A 23432-nucleotide genomic window follows, 5' to 3' on the forward strand; every position below is an offset into this window, starting at 1 on the left:
TGTTGCATTCAATAAATAAAATTCCCAAAAGAAAAAAAAAATAACAAAAATGTTATTTCCATTTGCAGTTTCATTTCTGGCTCCAATTTTATATATTTCCAAATGACATTATTTAGTCTCATTTGAATGCATGTGTTTTTCCATTCAGTTGGATAATTGGTATGAATGAAGCCACTGTATAATCCAATTTATTAGATGTTTCATTTATTTGAGAAGGCGTCCGTTCTTTCTTTGGCAAAGGAGTACATGAAAGTTGTGGAATGTGTGGGAGAGCACGAAATAGTTAAGTTGCTTAGAAGGAATGGAAAGTTGGTGCTTCCTTCCAATATATAAAGGATTTAATTTGATTAGCAATTTAATTTTGGACAAGTCAAATGTACCTCGTTGTTGCTGAATGCAATAATTTATTTAATGATTTAAAGATGGCTAAGCAATACTGCTAAGAAAAAATGGAGTTCATTTTATTTAATTTACATTTTAATCTGCTCTTTATCAACAACTTTAAATCAGTAAAAAATAGTTAAAAATTCTCAAAGAACAAAATAAAATATGGATTAGTTAGTGAAGTAAGCCTAAAATGATATGAACAATACCTACATATTTTTTAAAAATTTATTATTTTCAAAAATTTAGAATGTACAGAATGAGCTTATATCTCGACACAAACCGGTGTTCACCGTGTAGTCTATTAAGTTAAGCAAAACTAGAGGGAAGGCAATTGATATTCTAAGTCGGGAATATACAGTGATTTCGGAACGACTTTTTGGCGAATAAACTACTCAATTTTTCCAAAAATTTAAAGTTTTTCGAAACAAACAAGATTTTTCTGTTCTTAGGCACAAAGTTTTAAAAAATGATCTTCACGCAGACCTTTCTGAAATCTCGGTGCACTTATTCTTTGAGTTGGTAGGCGTGTTTTGCTCATCAGTTAATGTGAACTAGCAACAAAATTAAGGGATACAAAAAAAATTACAAATTTTTAGAGGTTTTTCAAGTGACTGTTTTTCTCTTAAAAATGGTGGCACTGAAATTTAAAAAAAAAAGTTTTAAAGCTCAAACTTTCTAGTTTTGATAAATTATAATAAAACATTTTTTCAAGCTATGTACGTGTCAAACTCAGTACTATTGAATACCGAAAAATAAATTTTTCCAATTTTTTACTGGTCTAAAAAAAAAATATCTACATTTTCGTTCAGCTTAAATTTTCTCTTTTTTAAGTTCGATGCGAACATTTCGACGCTGAGATATCGATTTTCGAACGGAAAAGTATTTTTTTGTCTTTGACCATCAATATCTCAGCAACCGCTCGCTGATTGCACACCAAAATTAAGGAGAATCGGTTTTTGAAAAAAAAAATATTTTTTTTGCAATAATTTGAAAAAAAAAAAAACAAAACAAAATGGGCTATTTGTGGTTTTTGGAATAATCAGGCTCCAAGTTGGAAGTATCGAGAAAACCAACGAGTTATGTTGATATGTCTTTTCATCAAGCCGTTTTTTTGTTTGTTTTATTCGATCGATTTTTTTTTTTAATTGAAGGATCACGTTTTTGATTTTAAATGATAATAACCATTGACAAAAAAAAATGCTTTTTCAATTTTTGTATGCATTTCTGTTGATAATAGGTCATAAATTCAAAGTTTTTTAACTTCTTTAGCCACAGCGCAATGATTCAGTTTTTGGTAAAATTTTCACAGAAGAAGTAAAAATAGTGACAAAACGATAAAAAATAAACTTTAATTTTGTATATGTTTATTGAGAAAATTTAAATGTTTCAGATTCCCAAAATGCCGCTTTTTGTTCCCATTAAAAAAAAATATTTCTCTGTTTTTTTTTTCTTTTCAAAAAAGTAGCGAAAATATTAAAAAATGACCGACTAAAAAATATTTCATTTAAGTGGGTTTACTCGAAAATTTGTTTAACTTACTTTTTACTTACTTTTGAACTTACTTTTGAAAGTAAAGAGAAGTTTTGAGGTACATGTCAGTGATGTTTCCGACTTACGCTACAATCTCTGCTAAGTCACTTCAAAAACTCCAATTCCCTGTATCACTCGGGGAGATTTATAGCATTAATTACTTCTATTTTCGCATGTTGTTCTTTGTTTCTATATTCAATTTATACATTTAAAAATTAAAGATCGAAGAAGAATTTTAAACTACTCATATTTTATGCATAAGCGAATCACTGTGGCGTATAAGTAACTTTTTTTCTATAGAAAACATTTTTTATTTTACATATATGTAGATATTGCCATGTTCACAGAAAAGACACTAAGAACCCACTCAAAAAGGTAATATAAAAGATATCTGATACGACCGGGAACTAAGAAGAAGTAGGTAAGCCAAACAAAATTCGTGTTGCGAGCAATTACAAAAACTTGAGCTTTCAATTAACCTCAGAAGTGAAACAATTCAAAACGGTGGATCCATAGTGTGAAGCAGATACGGCGAAACACCGAGATCATGACACCGCCGAATAAAGGAAGAACATTTTTTTTTTAATTCGAAATTTGATCTTTAAACTGTTTCCACTAATGTAATATTTGTTATTTTTTAAATTAAAACAAATTATTTATGGAATAAAATAAAACTCAAACTGAATCAAACTCAAAACAGCATAAAATTAAATAATATATTTTCTCAAGTTTTTGCATCAGCTCTTTCGTTTCAAATTCGATCATTATGATTTCAAATAAAAAAGGAATATAGTCACCTTTTCTTTTGTAAGAAGGTCATTAATTTGCATAATCAAATACATACTATTAATTTTAAAAAGGTCTATGGTTGCAAACATTTTGAATAATGCGATGTCAACCACATTTGTCTTCAATATTCAATTTGTCATTCTGCTATTATAGGCTCACTAAATTTGAATAAGGTCAATTTAGTCATATTGCATTCGAATGCATTCATTTTCTATGCACACACTAGATCCGATCCCCTTCTTTAACTTCCAAAAACCTCAATAAAAATTCCACATTATTCGAAATACTCTTCGATATTTTCTCCCAAAAAAACTTTATAACCCAGTTTCATAAGTTTATACAAAGAACAAAAAACCATCTCCAAACTATTAGCATAACGACCACACGATGTGAGTTACCACAATTTTCGGCTGAATATATCATTTTGCATTGACACATAAACTCTGCAATGCACCAAACAAAAATGAACAAATGGAGCGAAGCGTAATTTGCAGCTAGCACTCTTGTCGTTTTCATCTTCACTGCTAGCGCTAGCGACAAAAATCGATCTTTTACTATCAAATTTTTGCAACTTTGTCTTCATATATACTTCTCATACTACCACCACCCATATGTGACTTTTGAATGTGGCAAAAGTCTCTAGGCTTTCCGTTTTTAAAAAACTCTTCAACTTGAACTCTCGCTTTATCTACTTTTCCCTTTTCCGGCGACCAGCGTTGCCGCCGCGCCGCCACCGCGCCACACCATCTTCCGGCTAAAATGTTCACTTTTTGTGTCAAATCACCTTTTATTTGATGTCGTTAACATATACACAAAAACCAAAACCTCTGTAGGTACTCTATGTAGCCATATTCTGTAATCGATCCAAATGAAGGGGAAGAGGTCAAAACATAACATCATCAGGAATCCCCTTAAGGTGCAATAGGACATTCCACATGCACTTCAGTTTAGAAATGCTGACGTCACTCTTCACAGTTCAAAAACTCTGTTCCACTTACCCGAATTCAAACGAACGAACGGCTTGGTTAGCTGTAAACGGTAGCGGTGTGGTGAGACGGTGACGATGCGGTAGCGGTGTACAGGGCAACAGAAAATATAGGAAGGATATAAATGCGGTTCGGGTTTCGAAAAACGAGAGAATGGAGATTCAGCAGGGCGTCAACATGGCACACAGCGCCATTAAAAAGTAAAACAACCAGCACAAAAACAATATAACAAACGACACAACACAAAAAAAAAAAAAAAAAAAACACAAAAAACAAGTAGAATCAAGAATGAAAATATACCACACTGCTACCCATTCATGGCAAATACACAAAATGAATGTATGAGAGGCTTCAGCTAAAGGACATTGTTCCTAGCCGTTTCTCCCATGTGAACCGTGTCGCTGGCGCTTGGTTTCGAATAGAGATGTTGTTTGGCATTGTTCCAGACGAATTATTGTATTTTCTTTGGATTTCCTTCATTTTATGCCCATCACACATACTTCCATAGTCAGTCTTCCATACTACACCACTTTGTGCTGAATATATGAGATTTTTTGTTTTTAGCTGTTGTTGTTGTATTGAGACATGATAACCAGATGGGGATTTTTATATTTATTACAATTTAAGCCAGTTGAGTCATTTATAGGGCAACAGAATCAGAGAATTGATAAAAATTATTTGGAAAACGTTGTCGCCATTGAACATTCAATTATGATTAATATTTTGACCAAATACTTTGTATTAATATTATTAATTAAGGACTAAAATTAGTAGAAAGTAGTGTTTTACGTATGACATAAAAGAATATCACCACATCAAAACAGCTAGAAACTGGCAAAAATAGGTGCTGTAGTAGGACATTCTTCCCAAGCAACATAATTCACTGAAGCAAAGAGAAAAGTAAATTATATTCAAAAAGCATTTAAACTACAAACCAATTCTTCATACTAAGGCAAATTTTATATGCATTTCAAGTCGAGACCAAACATCTTTTTTTTTTGTATGCGATGGTTGAACTCGGGACAATAAACAAGCAAGCAGTGCAATTATAAAATATAGGTTATTCAAGGCAGGGCGTTTTATTATTTTGTGATTCCTTCAAACTTGTTCTAAAGCTGACAGTGCGCAGCGAGGAAGGCACTATCTTCAATTAATTGCATAGAACTAGTTGGACACACACAACATCACAATTAAACGCTCGATGAAGCAGCGGTGTTTTAGGAACGTGCGATTTTGAACAAGAACGACATGACACTCAATTTAAACGAATTTAGAACTTTAAAAAAAGTATGCAGCTTGATTTCTAAGAAGTGCATCTTTCCAGAAAATTTTATTTTTTTAATCCTTTTAGAACCGTAAACTACATATTTTTTTAAGTAAATTGTTTTTAGAAAAACAAAAAACCTATTTAGTTTTATTCATCAATCAATAACTTCTAACTTCATTGCCTCATTTTCGAAATCTTAATTTTCTAAAAAAAAATTTTTTTTATTTTTGATTTTAATCAAAAAATTAATTTTTCAAAACGGTCCTAAAGAAGGACAGAAGGATTTTTTTGAAATAAAAACTTTTCAGTAAAAGATATACTTTGTTAAAAAAATGATTTTTAATCAAAATCATAAATCATGAAGAACGAAGTTTCCTCCTGACCGTGTTACCTGCTCTTAAAACATTGTTAAACAATTATTCGATTTCGACAAAATGGATGATATTTGAGAAGAATTATTTGAATTTAAAACCTACAGAAAAAAATTAATCAAATTTTACTACCTATTTTAAAGGCTCTTAGGCATTGTTTTTATATTATCGATGTCGATCCGTTTCTTTTATTCTAAGTGAAAACGTAGTGCTTGCCGGATCGACTTTTTTTTGTGGGACTTTGTGTAAGGGTGGTTTTTTTATAAGATGGATTTCCAGTGTTTTTGTTTTTATTTTGAAGATTTTTGTTTGCCTTTTAATATATACTTTATTTAAAGCAAATTTTTTTTTCAATTAAGCAAGTTTCTTTTTTTAATTTTGATCATTTAAATTGAGAGTCCAAAGTGTTTTTTCACGAAAGCCGAAAAAGAAAAATTAACAAAAAAAGTAATATTGGCACATAAAAACTGAGTAATACATAATTTAACACGGTGTAACACTCAAAATATACGTGGGCGGAGACCTATCACGTTTTGTAGGGCTAGTCGCACTAATTACGAAACGGTATTTAAAAAGTCCCTAACACCCCCAAAATCTGGAGTTTTTTTTTTACCTTCACCCATTGAAAAAAATCTAGCTTCGTCAAATTTTTACCTATTTTCGATTTTTTTTAGTTTCTGATAGAAGATAAATATACTTTTTCAACAATGTATAAAACATGTAACTCAGTTAAACTACATAGAATTTATAAGATGTCAAAGATCAAAAATTCCATTTTTTTCGTCATTTACCCAACTTCGACCTCAATTTAAAGTATATGTTTTTATAGAAACATGCTCTTTTAAAAATATATTCTAAAATAATATTTATTTCCAAATCAAACGAGGTATTTTTTATGAAAATCAGTTTAAAATTGGCTTAGAAAAAAAAATTACGATTTCAACCCAGATACAGAGATTCGAACTTTTAGGTATAGAACAAAAATGTTTTTTTGGCACGTAGTAGGATAACTTGGGCGCCGGATTTGATAACGGGTTTTTGTAGAGGAGCTCAATGCAAACATTTTTTTCTTTGGGAGGGGGTCTATCTCCCCCCGTTAAGGTGGGAGGGGCAGTTTTCTAAAAAAAATTATCAACATACAAAAAATATTAAAAAACAACGGCAACACTTACAGAAATAAATGATACCATCTCCGAAAGGCAAAATTGTACATTTAATTCTAATTTTTAAATCAATATATTATAACCAATAGTTTTTGAAATAATCGATTTCAAAGTTAAAAATAGGCGAAAAAAAATTTTAAAAACCCATTTTATACTATTTATATCCAGACTTTGAATTTTAATAAAAAATTTTTCACACAGAAAACTGCCTCAATTGATTCCGTATTGAACGGTGAAAACTATATGTTTCTATCTCTTCTAGTTTTTGAGAAAATTGAAAAATTATTTTGTCAGATTTTTTTTTTTTTCAAAATATTTTTTTTGTTTTTATTTGTTTTATTTTTCAATTTTCTCAAAAACTAGAAGACATAATTAATTAAGAACCTTTTTCATTTGAAAATACGAACAAATAATTTTGATCACATATTTGGGTCAAATACCCCTATGTGGGACAGTTTGTTATTTAAGGGTAGGTACTGTTACTGTGCTTATATAAAAGCTAGAAGTTTTTATTATTTTCCAACACACAATAACATAAAATCTTTTCAAACGTCTTTTTTCAATTACCAAAGTTTGATTTCATAAAACCACCGCATCTGGCAACCTTAATTGTCTTTTTTTCATGCAATCGTCCTAGAAACTGCATTCATACAAGTTTAACAAACTTATCTTGAAGTAGGGATATTTTTTTGCATGCGGGATAGATACTTCGGGTGCAGAGTACGTACCTCTTCTACAACTAACAATAAAACGTTGCAATTTTTGTTGTTTCTTTTTGTTTGCACTCAGTGCAGGCAGCCAGAGCAGAGCGTTTGGTATAAGTCATCATCACTAAAAGAAATGAATGCCCTGACTCAATGGTGTTGTGCATCGGTTCCAAATCAGAACAGGATGCGATTTTTAAACAAACTTAGATTTCTTCAACCATCATCGTCATCATCACATCAGAGAGGCTTTCTGGTGAATTTAAAATTATTATATGGCTTAGCTACTACGTGCCAGCAGAATAAGAGTATAAAAGTGAAGATGGAACACAAAATTTTTGTTTCCACCTAAATAGAGAATTAATTCTTGGCTTCGGTTGGCATTTTATTGATTTGATTTTTTGGCTGCTGAAATTGTGTGTTTGTGGAACAGAAAAATGGAGATATTTTTTGGAGGAAATTTAAAGCTAGTTACTGGATTGTGCTAGAGGCTTTTTTTTTAGGTATCAACGTAAAAGAAAATCAAATTGTCGATTGCAGATGTTAACATCATGTGCCGAGTCGAATTCATAGCTTTAGGCAGTTTTTGTAATTTTTTTTTTGTCTGTTTTGTTCGATTTAAACATTTCGTTCGTGACTTTCAAATTCAGCAAAAGTACAAGTTGTTGAACAAGTCAAAACATTTGCCATGTTTATATGCCTACTACATGTTCAAAGTTAATTTAATTTCCTGACAAAAAATAAATAAGTATTTACTTTTGGGAACAAAAAAAAAACATGAAATTTTGTACGCAGCTAAAGGCAGCAATTAAAGTTTTAGAATACTGTACATCGACGTCAACAAAATAAAAATCAACTGACGTTTTTATTTTAAATAAAAACATCAATATTCCCTAGAGATACAATATTAAATGTGAATTGCAAACCTTTCTACATATGTAAATCCCAGAACGAAATTAAAGTGATTACCTATTTAGGTAATAAAAAAACAACAACAAATCAAACACTTTGCCATTATTTGATGATAATGATTAATTGCCTTCAGAATTCCGTGAGTGCAGTAATTAAAACAACTCTCAAAGTCAACCAAGTAGATAATATGTGTGCAAGCTATTATTTTCGCAGCTTTGAGTACCTATTTGATTAGATTGAAATATTTACAACACAACGAGTTATTTAAAAAATTTGATTTGTTGAAGTATTGTGCTACTAAACAAAATTTTACTCTTTAAAAATGCTTAAAATTCATGTTTTATTAATGTTAAATATGTTTGTTAATTTTTACTGCAAGGGGCTAACTTGTTTTACACTGTCAATAGTTCACAATCAACATGGAGATGATATAGTAGAGTTTAGTTATTTTGGACTTTGTACTTTGGAAATTCTCTTCCAAAAAGTCGAATTATTTTAATAGTAAGTTTCTGATTTTAAGCATTGCCCATTTCCAAGTAAAAAGCGTCTACAAGTGAACCTTCACAAGGCTCAAAGAATATACTTCGTCTTGACGGTAGATATGTATGAGTTTTAGACGATTGCCTGGAGAGTAAATTTAAAATGTATTGTTGGACAAGAAAATTAACTGTTCATGCCATACCACCAAAATAGAAAAGCTTTTTTTTATGGAAAACGACTTCAACGATTTTTATTAAAAAAAAAACTGAGAACTTTGCCAAATAATAAAAATAATAAAAAAAAAAATATTTTTTATATAGAAGTGTTTGGGAAAATGTATATTAAAATAAAAAATTTTTTTTTGTGTTCTTAAAAACATATTTCAAAATTTTATTCGTCGAAAATCAATTTTTTGAAATTTTGTTTCAGATAATAATTTTTTAAGAATGGAATGACAATCCATTTTTTTTTTTTTTTTTATTTGAAAAAAAAAAATATAACTTTTTATTTCTTCTTTTATAGGGCAAAAACATTTAAAATGATTTATATGAATTTCTAAGACCAAATTTCATACTTTTTATTTTACATTAAAATTAATCTTTTACATAAAATTTTTTAACGATTCTAAGAAACTTTTTCAATTAGACCCTGTAATTTTCCGACAATGTTCTTCTTTAAATCAATACTGATTTTACTTGCGATTAGGTACTAAAATAAGCCAAGTTTAGGATTCGTAGAAAAAATCGAACTCGAGATAATAATTTTACAGGACATTACGATGATGGAGAATGCCAAAAAAGTGGGTCCGGCAATACTGTCTGTCTGCATATACCTCGAGCTACAGCCTAAACGAGTGAATTGATTTTCTTCAAACTTGATAGTTAGCAGTTTTTGGTGATTCCCTAGAGGGGAAACTGAATTTTTTTTTTTTATGACCAAAACTAACGGTACCTGCGACATAACGGAAATAGAAAAGTTAATTTTTTTTCAAAAACGGCTCTAACGATTTTAAATAAAATGTTTGTGTTCAGTATTACACATAAGAGCCAACTTTTGAAATAAAAAAATATTTTTTGTACCGTTTCTAAAGGTACCTGTCATAGAACGGTTTTTTTGGTTTCTGAATATCTTGTACAACATTAACCCGATTTCAAGGAAAATTTCTATACAAAAGCGTTTAAGTAAAGGTAATATTAAAATTTTAGAAAATTTTCAAAAAACGCATATTTGGGTTTTTAAAAAATATTTCAAAATTTTTTTTTGAAAAATCAATTTTTTGAAAACGGTTTACTGAAAAATTTTTAAATTTCGTTTTTTATGTAAAAATTAATTATTTCTTCACAATGGCATACCAACTTTTTTTTTTGAAAAATGTTGCGAATTTTTTATATATAAAAAATTATTTTTTTAAAAAACGGCTCTAACGATTTTCGATTTTTTTTCTAAAAAATACATTTTTATACAAGTAATAAAATGGAATACTTGTTTTTTTGCAAAAAATCATTTAAAACGGTGTTTAATCTATTATAAAAACAGATTTTATTTTTATACACTAATACTCTTATGAAATTTCTTGAAAATATCAAATTTTAAATTTTTCCTAATTTTCTTGAATAAAAAGCTTTAACATTAGAGTTACTTTTAGCATAAGAGCAAGTACGTGTCAAGTCGTGCATTTTATTTTTTACATTTTCCTTTTGAATAAAATAAGTTGAGCTTCTTTATAACTAATAACTTTTATTATTATTTATTAGTGAAATTGACAACGGTACCCTAAAAGAGTTGATACATCAAACGAAACTACTGGATGAACGTGAAACAACGACAACCCCATGAAAGAATGGTGAGATATATTTCCCAACGAAACCAAAGCCTTTAAAAAAATTTCGTTTTTACACCTATTATTTTGCGCACCACTCTTAGTCTGTATATCTATATATGTATGCCGTATGGTCATCTGTTCTATCATAACTTCTAAAATAACCATCGTAATTTGACAAATGATTTTCTTTTGGAAGCATCTTGCTTATTTGCTGGTCATTGGAATTGTGACGCCACATTAAAACTAATATGGTGACCTTTAAAGTCAAAAGTCATGAGCTTATTTTTTTACTTATACTTTAGAATCATGTTCTTGCACTCAACCAGATGCCCAAGAATTACTCAGAACCCTAAAATTGGTATGGTATTTCAGGCATGTGCCTTACAACAAACATGGGAACAAAATACCAACATCTGTTTGCTGGTTTTGAATATTTTATAAACTAAAAAGACTTCAAAACAAACAGTTTCTCTAATTTGCTATAAAACTACCCACATTTATGATTGAATTAGTAAATATAACTTCCATGATCTCATTTTAATAATAAATAACTGACAACAAACAAACGAAACAATGCCCACCAGAAGTAAAAAAAAACTTAAATTAACGTCAAATTGCCTGCGGCATAAACCAGTAATTTTTTTTTGTTTTGGAATGAAAACAAATATTAATATCAAACAACAATTATTTTCATGTACAAAAGTACCGGTATGAAGGCGAAATTCAAATGAAGCAATCAAACTTTAAATAAAATCTTTTGACTTAACAGAAAAAACCACCTCATTTTCTTAGTATATTCGATATAATTTTTTATTTAAAAAAAAAATGTTATTGTTAAATGATAAATGATTCGAAGGAAATGGCAAGACATCAAATTGATTTTCTTTTTTTTGTAAGCGAACAGTCTTAACTTAATGCACTGTGTTATTGGTTGGTATGTTTAAGAGCCAGCCAGCCAAGTTCACCCACACACAAACTCTATCTCCATGGCACCTTAATTGGTGATCGCGAACGTCTAGGAACAGATTGCGTCATGTTGGAATAATATCGGTTGGGCTCATTTCGATTGATTATTCCGGATGTTGGTCTCGATGGACGTGTATTGTAGGAGTTAACATCTAACTGATATTGTTGTTGTTGTCTATATTTAACAGGACCATGCATTTCCATAATTGGCGGTGGTATATTGTCACCGAAATATATTTGTTTCTTCATTGGCTGTTGATGATGATCATTTCTCTTCGAATTAATATATCGAAGAGGTGATCGTTCATTTCCAGAAATTCTCACACGAGTTGGTTCTTTGTTGATGGGGTAAGTAGGGTCACTGGAGGTTATTTGGATACAAGTCTGGTAACGACCTTGTTTTTCGTGATTTCTTTGAGATGACTGCTGATTCCAACCACGTCCTGGTGAGTCGTAACGACTGTTACGAGTTGGTTGCTGGGGATTAACAACTTGTGAGGGCATTGGCTTGGCTACCCCCACTGGCACCATTCTTCCAGGTTGATTTGGAGTTATGGAATTCTTAATCTCAATTCGGACTGATGGACCTACGGGTGGTCGTTCAATCCGGCAAGTTTCTGTTCGTCTTACAGAAGATATGGCATTTGTCCGAGCTGGCCGAATAGGCGGTACCACATCTCTCACCGGAGACATGTCTCTAACCGGGGAGATGTTCCTAACCGGTGGCATACTTCGAGTCGGAGATATATTCCCAACTGAGTACATATTTTGTAAGGGAGTTCTGATCCTTACTGGTGATCGTGATGTCGGCCGGTAACTTTCATTATCATAAACATATTTGTCCTGCTGTGAGCTTCGATCTTTGTCTTCATCAGTTCTTCCTTCTTCTGGTGGCGGATCAACTCCCACAAACCATGACGGATTATGTGGAACTTCATTTTGTTTCGCTAGAAATTTTTCACGAAAAGATCGACGAAAACTATTGATAGTAATGGTACGGAATTTCTCCGGGTCATTTTCAATTTCTTCAGAAATTTCTGGAGGATTTTTCAACTGTTCCAATTGTTCCCTCAGCTGTCTTGACACACGATTCTTTTTGAAAGTTGAACTATCAATAGGTTGTGTTTGCTTACGATTATTATTATCGGAGAATCCTTGCTTACGACTACAGCTACTATCTGAGTAACCAGAAAGATCCGATTGTAAGCTTGATGGTTGTTCATATAAAACATTGAAAGGGTCCCGAGCAGCTTCAGCAGGATCAGCTACAATACCTGATTTCCATGAATAGTAAGTATTGTCGTTGACTTCTTCAACAGCTGTTGCTGGTTCAGGAGGTTCTGGAGTTTTTCTAGCTCTTGTGTAGGTTCCAAATTTATTAAAAGCTTTTTGTTTCTTTGTAGGTTTGGCTTTTTTCAAAATTGATTCTTTATCATTTTCAATAGTGAAGGTTTCACTTCGTTGTAAGCCTTCACCTGGCTTAGATTCAATTGAATCTCTACGTTTGTTGTTGTTATTGTGACTTTCAATCGATGAAGAACGACGACTATTTGGAGTGCTATCACGTGTTGAACTATTACCACGAGATATTGAGTTTCGAACTTTTCGCAAAAATGACATGATTTATGTTAATTTTGTTGTTTTTTTTTTTTGTAAACTCAACGCGTGAAAATCTACAAAATTAATATCGACGACGAACCTTCACGATCACGAAGTGTGTTAGCAACTGAGGCATACCTACTTTTCAAGACTATACACAGACTCACCTAAGCAACCGACCAACCAACAAACTAACCAACTACGACGAGTTTGTTGTGAGCTAAAGCTATATAGTCATCAAATTTAAGATCGATCCATGTGAGGTTTTTTTTATTTTTTCGAGATACAAAGATACAATCTTGATTGCAAGGTAAAAAGTTTGTGTGTGTGAGTGTTATTCTTTGCGTAGATTTTTTGTATTTAGAATTATTGGAGGTAAGCCTTTGTTTGATTTAAACAAACAAAAATATGACAACAAAAATTTGAAGTTTTATTTTGAAGCTTTTTTTATGATTATTCAGAGGAATTATTATCTTTTAGTGACAAAATGTGCATTTTTTTTTGTTGCAGAAAATAAAAACTTTGTAAAAGTGAAGTTTCTTGTTGTAAAGAGGGTAATTGAACTGGGTTTGATTTTTTAATTTTTTTCGTGTGGGCTTTCTTGTAACACAACTTTATATCGACAAGTATTTGATGAAATTGAACATTTGTTCGAAGAAAAAATAAAATAAGCCTCGAGGATATGCAAAATACAACCTCGACTTGCTTTTGGACTGGTTTGAAAATTATTTCCTACGCAATGTTTATTATATGAACGTTAATTCCCATTATGGGATTTGGATGGCAAAATTTTTGTGGGGGTTGTTAGTTTGGATTTTATATTAATTTTATTTTTTTTTTTTGTAAAAATTTCAACAACTTTCACTCAAGTAAAGAATAGATGCAAATCGGGTTTAGTTTAAATTAAAGATTTGATTTATTCGATTTATATTTTTTTTTTGTAGAAATAAAATAAAAAACAAATATTTACTATTGTCATCGGAAAAATGCGACCAGACAGAAAAAAAAAATTGCTATATACACACAATTTGTTACAGTCTAAAGACACATGTTCGCTAATTTGGTGTGAATTCTTTGTTGGAGGTTGACTTAGACTATTAGAGCGTCTATTGACAGCATTCAGTAATCATATACATATGCTAGATTCACTTACTTAAGATTAATACGAATATATTTTAGCTTTAAAATTGAAATCGTTATACGCCAAAAACGGTGCAAAATTTTGAAAATAGTTTTTAAAATGATTGATATCACAAGAAATTACTACAAGGGTCAGTTTCAACTGATTTATTGCATATTGATTCCGTAAGCAGTTGTATATCTTCAGCATCAATCGTTGATAACCTTTTGTAGCTTTTGCGGGATTATAAATTACCACAGTAACAAACAAAACCCTTTGCTTCATGATTTTTTTTTTTTTTTTTTTTTTCAATAAATCTATGAGGTATTAAAGCTTCATTTTAGATATACATACCAATGAATACGCCAATTAGATTGTTTAAACAGGTGATATTAACAAAAGTATTAGATTGCATATCGTCGCCCGAGAGTTGTTTTGTCGTAAACGCCAAAATGCACTTTTTTAAACTGGATATGTAGTAATATATTTTAGAACGTTCTCTTTTCATTTCTGTTATCAGATTTGTCCTATCGTTTACCGTTACTGAGATAATTGGTATGCATTTTGTCGTATATCCACAAAATAAGCATAGGATTAGGTTTGGTTTGTCGTAAGCGCCAACTTTTGGCGTTTACGACAAAAATTCTATGTATTTTTCATCTTTTTTTTCTTCAGTGCTGGTTTGTCGTACGTCGTACAAAACAGATACGGTAGAAAAATTCGAACGAAATTTTAAAATTGTTTTGTCTATGTAGGTTTATGTCCCAAAGAGAATATAAACTAGAAAAGTAGTTATTTTGAAAATAAGGACTTCATGTTCTATAAGGACAACGAATTTAAAAACTATGGGCTGTATTAAGCTCTGCGCTATGTGAGGTTATGCTCTATTCTTAGAGGTGCAATTTATAAGAAATTAAGAAAAAAGTGCATTTCAGAGACATCTCAAATGTTGTATTTAATTTTGTCATGGTTCTTGTTGTTTGTTCCTGCCGCTATAGATACTAGACCTCATCCTCGGTCGCAAGTACCGATCTGACACAATATGGAAGTGTGTGTGCCCTATAAATATGTACACTTGTTGATCTTCTATCGAAATAAAGGCGTTTGGAACCATATAGCAAGCTTTCCTATAATAGACTCGCACTATTGCAGGGCTAGTACAAGCAGGAAGTAATTTGATAGCCACTTAAATATAAGTAAATAAAATATAGGGCTTTACAAGGAATCTTCATATAATCCCGTCAAACAACATAATTTACTGACGGGAATTCGATTACAATTTTAACTTGTCGTTTTATAAGCCAACAAAGGATCAGTGCGACTGCTGTTACAGAAGTGGAATATAAAAGCGCATCAATATTTAAAAGATACAAAAAGCCTACCATAGCAACTCCTGTAAATTTGTTCAACCAATGTCTTCAAATTACTAAAAAATCTAACTCGATAACTAAGGATAAGAATAATGATACCTATTAAAAGCCTTTTCATATTTATGCTTAAATCAGACCAAGAATATTATGAAGCGTTATTCAAATCAAAAAATTAGAATAAATTCTTAAATTTGATATTTATCTAATTTTGCTTTTATTTATGATCATATATTTAATTATTAATTTAACCAAAATTTGTTTATTTTTTTTTCATGTTTTATAGTCATAGGATGACTTTTATTTATTGTTAAAAAAAATATTTTTTTTTTATTTTTTTTTATTTTTTTTCATGTTTATCGTCATAGGATGACCCATTTTGTTTTTTCTTTGTAATTAAGCCTCTAAGTCAAACCAATACTACTTCTATGTAATAAGAAACTATTTTTGTAATGTTTAATTAATAAACAAAAACGAACTAAGAAAATTGAAAATTTATATTGGAGTGTCGTACGTGCATCTACTTTGTCGTACGTGTATGGGATGGAAAAAAAAGTTGATTTTGGTGGCGTTTACGACAAACTGATTTTGGGTAAAAACCTTTATAATTTAAAAACCAAACCAGATGTGGCAGTTTTGACAACATAAATAAGAAGAAGATATCGCACAAAATATTCTATTAAAAATTGAAAAAAATCTATCGGACAGTTTTTTTTATAGAAGCTCAAACCTTAAAATGCGATTTCCCAAAATTCCAAAATTGGCGTTTACGAGAAAACAATTCTCGCGCGACGATATGGGAAATTTTTATTAAAAATAGTTCCTAATAGGCGGAGAGGCGTCCCTCAGGTTACTTAGCTCATAAGGTTGGTTATACAACATAGGTTAAAATTGGTGATGCCAAATGAAATATAAGTTGATAATGAAAATAAATACATTGGGTAGCCACTTTTAAACGGAAACCTCTACTTAAAGGAAAAGGACCCAGGGTTTTTTTAAATACTCGTTTGTATTAAAATTAAGGTACCTACATATTTGAAATTAGCGAAGCAATAATTTTCAATAGCTGAATGTCGAAAAAGACCGTTTTTGGGCCAAACAGATCCAGACAAATTCATAGACTCGTTTTAAAAAAAAATTTGTACTTATTTTCCAAAAAAAAAAATATTTTTTTCCAAAAAAAAATATTTTTTCTTAAAGCTAAAATAATTTTTTTTTAATTTTTTCCTAATTTTGAAATAAGAGTTATACCTACTAAAACGTGTGAAAATCGGTTAAATATTTTAAGAGAAAGTCAAAAATCAAAGTCAAAGAGCTTTTACATTAGCTTGTATATTATCTATTTGAATTTTAAAGAAATTTAAATGGCATACGGGAAGAGCCGACATGGAGGACAAATTTTTGTTCAGTGAATTTTTATTTTGTAATTTGATTTTTTTGAGAAAAACCAAAAATGCAGTTTTATTGCAATTCTTTTGAATATTACGTACATATGTAATGAGTACAGATGGACGAATGGACGTAAGAACGCTCAGACCGACCGACACGCACGGACGGAATTACGATATCCACTTTTTTGGACCTTTTCGTAATGTTTTTTTTTACACGAAACCAATACTTACTCTACATACGTATTTTAATTTTCAACAAAATCGTTTAAGCCGTTTTTTTAGAACATACCATTTTTCATTTTGATCTTATGGAAAATTACTGTTAATTTTGGTATCAAAAAGAATTTAATTTCCCCTGTAGGACAGACTTCAAGTCTGTGAGTCTTATCAAAAAAAATATTTCAAATACTCTTTTTTAAGTTGTTGCTTAGAAAATATCGAATTTTTACAATAGCAACTGAGATCTTTCTTGCACTATGTAAAAGTTTTTACAAAAATATGCTGTAAGAGTATTGAAAAATCAAAAAAAATGTTCGGTATTTTTTTTTTCAGAAAAAAAATCAATCGAAAAAATAATATTTTCCACAAGCAAAACATAAACTTATGCTACAATTTTTTTTTTAAGATAAAAATAAAACCAACAAATTTTTTGAAGATTATTCTCAATATTTTTGAAGTTATGAACAAAAAAATATGCAAACAAAATTTGTAGATCTTTTAATTCACCAATCCTAGATTTTTTCATCACTCATTTTTGGGTAGTAGGTATATTCTTTTTTTTTTCGAAGAATTATTTACGAATTAATTTATTCATATAAGTACCTAGCAACTCATTCCTGATTTTCGATGCAAATGTAACATTCATGTTTATTTCTGTCACTGTACCACTTTCCTATAAGCTATGCCATATAATTTTAATCGTAAAATGGATTGGGTATTTAGCGAAGCACTACTGTGCCGAAAAACTGTTTTCAGTACCATATTTATACAAACTGTAACGAATTTTATTTTTTTCAAATTAATTCTTGTTAAAGCAGCACTCAAAAGAGAACTCATGCCGATACCAGGATTAAAAATGTATATAAATATATGTATATAAAATAACGTGCCGATCAAAAGAATCAATTAAAAATTTGAGCTTGCATCAGCTTTCCCTATTAAAAAGGCCAATAACAAAAATTATATTCCAATTTGTATGGATACAGCTTACCCAATTGGCATAGTAATCATCAAATAAAAATTAACTCAATTCGTTAATAAACATATCAAAATCTCAATCCCAATTTAATTCCAATCCCATTTACAGCCATTACTTTTCTGCTTAAGCTTTCAAATAGTATTGCCACCAAACAATTGAAATCGGACGAGCAAACTATTATGTTTCCCCAAACAACAGTATTGAATGTCAAGTTTTACTCTTTTTTATAGCTTGATTCCACATCAGAATGGCCGATGGCCGTCACTTTGTCAGAGTAGCCCCATCCGCACACAGGATATTCTATAAAAGGGTGGTATATTGTGGCACTTTCGTGGTGACCTTTGAACACACTATAGACATCAGTGTCGGTTTATAGATGTATGTAATTTATCCTTTTGTTGACCAATAAACTTGGTTTTTGGTCAGAAATTCATCGATTAAATCTCATTTCACACTCAAATTACTATATTACTTGTTTCTTGTTGTTGTTTTCATAAATTAGACCAACTTTATACAGCCTCTCAAGGACTTGCGGATAATGACGACATGTTCTTTGGTCGTCGTCGTCGCCTGTCTTTGTGGATGCTACTGCAGCCATTGCATATTTTAAAGGCTTTGCAGTGGAAATAACTCGAGAAAAGTTATTACTCAATAACGTGTGTAATGAAACACGCTTTGAATTCATTCCAATAACGCAGTCAGTCCAAAAGTCCAGCCCTCTTACAAAGTGGACTCCTGGGAGGGAAGTGTGCAAGTGTCGAAGTGAAATCAACGACCAACGACAACCAAAACAGATCCGGAAGCTTTTAAGAAGGACATTTCGAGTGTTTATGTGAGCATTAAGCTATTATGTACCAGCCCACCCATTCTCTGTGAAAGTGTAGATGAGTAGTACTTCCGAGTTCCACCTCTCGTCGTCATTGAATCACATCGTTTGTCGTCCTCGTCGTCGTCGTTTGGTACAGTTTGGTCGATTGGACAAAAGGAGGACACGATTTATAATTGGATGCAGTGGCAGTTGGAGTCGGTATCGGTACTACTACTTCCCATTTCCTCTCAATTTCTTCCTGTATATTCATTGTGCAAATTTGTCCTGTATTTTAGAGCTCTGATGGACTATTTTATTTGCCATGTAAGTGGCCATTTCGAGTAGATACGGAAGAGGAAGAGGATGATGGCGATATGGAAATATCTATGTTTGAGACATTAACATGACACAATGAATGCTAATTTGCTGCGCCAAGTGAATTATATTCCTTTAAGGATTTTTAAGGATGTGAGGATGATTTCTTTTTTTTTTATGTGGATCAAGTTGTTTTATTGCCAAGGATTCAAGAGAAGGAGAATTGTATCATAAATTTCCTTCCGGTGAGGAAATCGGATATTACCGGAACGATACCTACCAGCCGCGCGTGGCATTGTATAAATATCAGTAATTCCTTTATAATGGAGGTGAAGGCGTTCCCCCGCATGGGTTCATTTATTCACAAGTCTATAAAGAGACTATAGCCCACAAGGAACTTTCTGATTATAAATCAGTATATAAATCTTTTGTGTAGGTGTGATGTGTAACAACTTAAGAATGTTGGAATAAGAAGCGATAATTTGTGCCGGAGATTTAAGTAGGTATACACTCTTTTAAATCAATTAAGATAAAGTACTTATGTATCTGGCAGTGTCTTCTTTCTGTTTTTTTTTTTTTGTAGGAATGGGTGGGACGGACAAGTTTGAAGAGTTTCGGTTTATTTTTCAGTTCTTCTTTTTTAATGTCCTTATGCCTAAGAGGAAACTTAATTTATGGCTTAATAATAATTTCTTCATGGATATTGAATAGGAACGTTTTTCCTTTAGAAACGTTTTGGTTGGTGAGAATTCATTTTACAAACTTAAAACCATCTGGAAACCGATTTGATTGGAATTTGTAATTTCTTGTTTCGTTTATTATTCAGAACAACCCACGTGAATTGTATAAGTTTTTAATCATAGAAGTACTATTATACATCTCCACCTTTTTATTTAGCCTACAAGTATACTCTGATTACTCTTTTGATCTACAAAAACTTTAATTTCCCACACAATTTTAGGATCAAGCGAAAAACACCTTGATTCTTGCGAGCAAATTTAAATTGAAGTAAAACAAATATAGGAACACTACACTTTGTAAGCCAAAATAAATAAATGCACTATTAAGGTTGTTAAACGTTTTTATGTAGAATTTGAAGGAAACAGAAAATATGGAATTTATTTAATTTTCTTTATTTTAAAACTTATTACGGTGTTTTTTTTTAATTATTTTTTTATAAAAAAAAATTTTTTTTGTACGTTTAATTGAACGTTTATTTGTTCGCTGAGATATCGATGATGAAAGAAAAAACGATCATTTCGTGTTCAAAGTTCAATTTCTCTACTGGAAGTGATCGAATAAAGGTCTTCAAAATAACAAATTGTAGCTGAGTAAACATGTTAAGTCAGTCATTCAAAGTTAAAGAACATAGAAAATTTTGAATTTTTTTTACTGTTTTCATTAGGATTTCGCGATGAAGATGATTTTGAAAAATGTTTCGTATTTTAATATTAATATTAAAGACCATTAGCTTGAAATTACTTTCTCAAACACTCGACCAATTTCAACTAAGATTTTTTGAAAAATGCCTTTTTCTTTGTGATACTTTAATTTTTTCTATTAATCTAGGTATACAAGCGGTCATACATTTTTCGAAAAACAATTTGGTATTCCAATATAAAAAATATTGATCAACACTTTAAACTAAACTAAAAAAAAAAAAAATGGACCCATTTTCAAAAAATTTAATTTTAAACTATTTTTTTTTATTCCAAAACAAAATAATATTTTATAGATTTTGCTAATTTCTAATATTTAAAATTTTTTCAATTTTGATAATATGGGTTGATTTTTTTTTTTTAAGATAGTCAAAGATAGTCAAATGGTTCTACGGCAGGTACTGTTAATTTCGGCTCAAAAAAATATGTTTTTGCTTGCAACACACAAATATTTCAATTTAAATCATTAAAAAGTTTTCGAAAAATTAAATTTTTATTAAAAACAAAAAATAGAAATTTAATATGTACAAACTTGTTTTAAAGTAAATAATATGTATTCTTTTCCTAAATTCATTACTGAAAATAAATATTAATCATAAATAATATAATAATGGTGATATTATTGTCTCTATTTTATCTGTTTCACAAACTGTGGCATGTAAAATCTTATTGCCGATCAAAATTCATCTGCAATGTATGTATTTTGCTTCAAAAAAACACAAAGCGCTTTCAAATTAGTACAAATTTACAAATATTAATTAAATTTTTTTTTTAGAAAAGGTACCTCAAACAATGGATTTTTTTCATTTTTTTTTCCAAACTGACATTGGTCGCCAAATTGTCAGAACATGACAATTTGGCGACCAATGTCAGCTACCGTAAATCTTATTTCTTTTATTTACCGACAAAAAACGCACAAAAACCGAAAAACCACCCACACCACTTATTTGTTAACAATTATCCACCATTTTCCGCGAAGAAACACAAGGAAATTTGTTATTTTTTAATTTATAATTTTTTCAAATGACATTTTATAAATTAAAACAAAAACAAATTTCCTGTTTACTGCGATTGAAATATAAAAATTAAAGGCCGACCTGACAGATTGGTGCCCATTTTTGACAAACAAATTTTGATAACGTTCGGAATATATTACCTTATTATGTGTACTGTGGCTGCTGACGTTTGATTAAAATTTAATATTCTAGTATTACAATTTACTTTTTATATTAGTTTTTAATAAATTTGTATTATATTTTAATACAATTATATTAAAATGTAATACAGCGGTATTAAAATTCAATACAAGATTAGAATTTAACCCACGGAGATTATTTTCCAATAATTTTTGTATTACAAGTAGTGAACTTAATACTTAAATATTGAAATTTAGTACAAAAAAGATTAAAAATAATTTTAATATTTTGGAGGTATTAAAATGTATTGTTTTTTGTATTGAAAATAGCTTTAATACAAGAGCTGTATTAAAAAATACTCCAGAATTTTTAACCGTGTACTTTTAAATGTAAAAGAATGGATAAGATTTGAAAACTTTTTGTATTTTAAATCAATTTTTGAAATCATTTTTATGTGGAGTTAGCAGGTTTACACTCTAAGCCGACGATATGTATGTGAAAAAAATGTCGCAAAATCGACTTAAAATTTGTATAGACTAGATATATGTACATATATCGAACTTTGTGAAAATGTTAAATTTTTAATGAAAACCGAGAATCGAAGAAGTTCACAGAATAAGACTTATGCAATCCAGAAAGAGAACATCGGAACTCGGAAACTAGATTAAAGCTAATCCTAATCTTATATTTGGAAAATAAAGCTTTGTTCTTGCAAGCAATTTCCAAAAATTTGAAAATTCAAGTTATGTATGTGTTACAAATCATCTATTGAGTGAATAGTTACCCTATAAATTTCCTACACAAACGATCTCGATTAAAACACTTTATTATTCAATAGACACAATTTTATTGAAGAAAAATTGTGTTTTATTTTTTTGTTTATTTACCTAAGCTAATATAATGAATTTTATAAACTTCTTGTATTGATGAGAAATTATGTTTAATTAAGGTCACTAGCACGTTCTCTAAAAAAGTAATATTAAGGAAACAAAAATTTGTTAATATAATCTATACGAGTAAATAAGCAAACAATGAATCGACTACATACATAACAAAAGTTCCCAGACACGGTCAATTTACGACCCTAATTCTAGGTTTTGACTTGTATACGAACAATAACAACGCTGTTCATGATGATAAAATCCAAAAACAGACACCTACACAATGTTAAAAAATATGAGTCGAGTTTCGAGTACACCAAACCTACAATCATATCGTTGTTGGTCGTCATCATCGTCATTCTATGAAGTAGAACGCGCGACAACAAAACAATTTAAAGAATATAAAATAATTTATAAACATTTTTTTTTTAAAGTATATTTTGACCATTTTGATTGACAGTTGTTGGTCGTATTTTAAATTTTGAATTCTTTTTTAAACATAACCAGATGATACAGCTACAATTTAGTTTTTATGTCTTTTTTAAGAGTTAATTTTTTTTATTATTTTGAAGGTGGTTTTGGTTATGTAGTGGGACGTCACCAGAGCCAGAGGGTAAATGCTATAGTAACCTATCTTTAACCGGGGATGACGTGATTCAGTTTATAATGAAATTACATTAATTCAGACTTTATTGGACTTGACAACAAACCGACTGGTTGTTTAATTTTTCTTTAGTTCTTTGTTACTTATATTTATAAATAAATGTAGGCAAAAGTGTGTAAAAACTTAAGCTGCAGATT

At 30.3% G+C, this 23432-nt stretch overlaps 2 protein-coding genes across 2 annotated transcripts in view; both read right to left on the reverse strand.

Moving 5' to 3' along the window:
* LOC129908615 (four and a half LIM domains protein 2) overlaps window positions 1–23432 on the reverse strand; it is a 201162-nt gene that overhangs the window by 142526 nt on the left and 35204 nt on the right. The window lies entirely within an intron of this gene.
* LOC129908618 (uncharacterized) lies at window positions 10106–13826 on the reverse strand. The gene has a single exon (XM_055985262.1). The coding sequence runs from the start codon at window positions 12995–12997 to the stop codon at window positions 11390–11392; it is 1608 nt and encodes a 535-aa protein (XP_055841237.1). The 5' UTR covers window positions 12998–13826; the 3' UTR covers window positions 10106–11389.

The sequence above is a fragment of the Episyrphus balteatus genome, chromosome 2 (genome assembly GCF_945859705.1).
Source record: "Episyrphus balteatus chromosome 2, idEpiBalt1.1, whole genome shotgun sequence".
Classification (NCBI taxonomy): Eukaryota; Metazoa; Arthropoda; class Insecta; order Diptera; family Syrphidae; genus Episyrphus; species Episyrphus balteatus.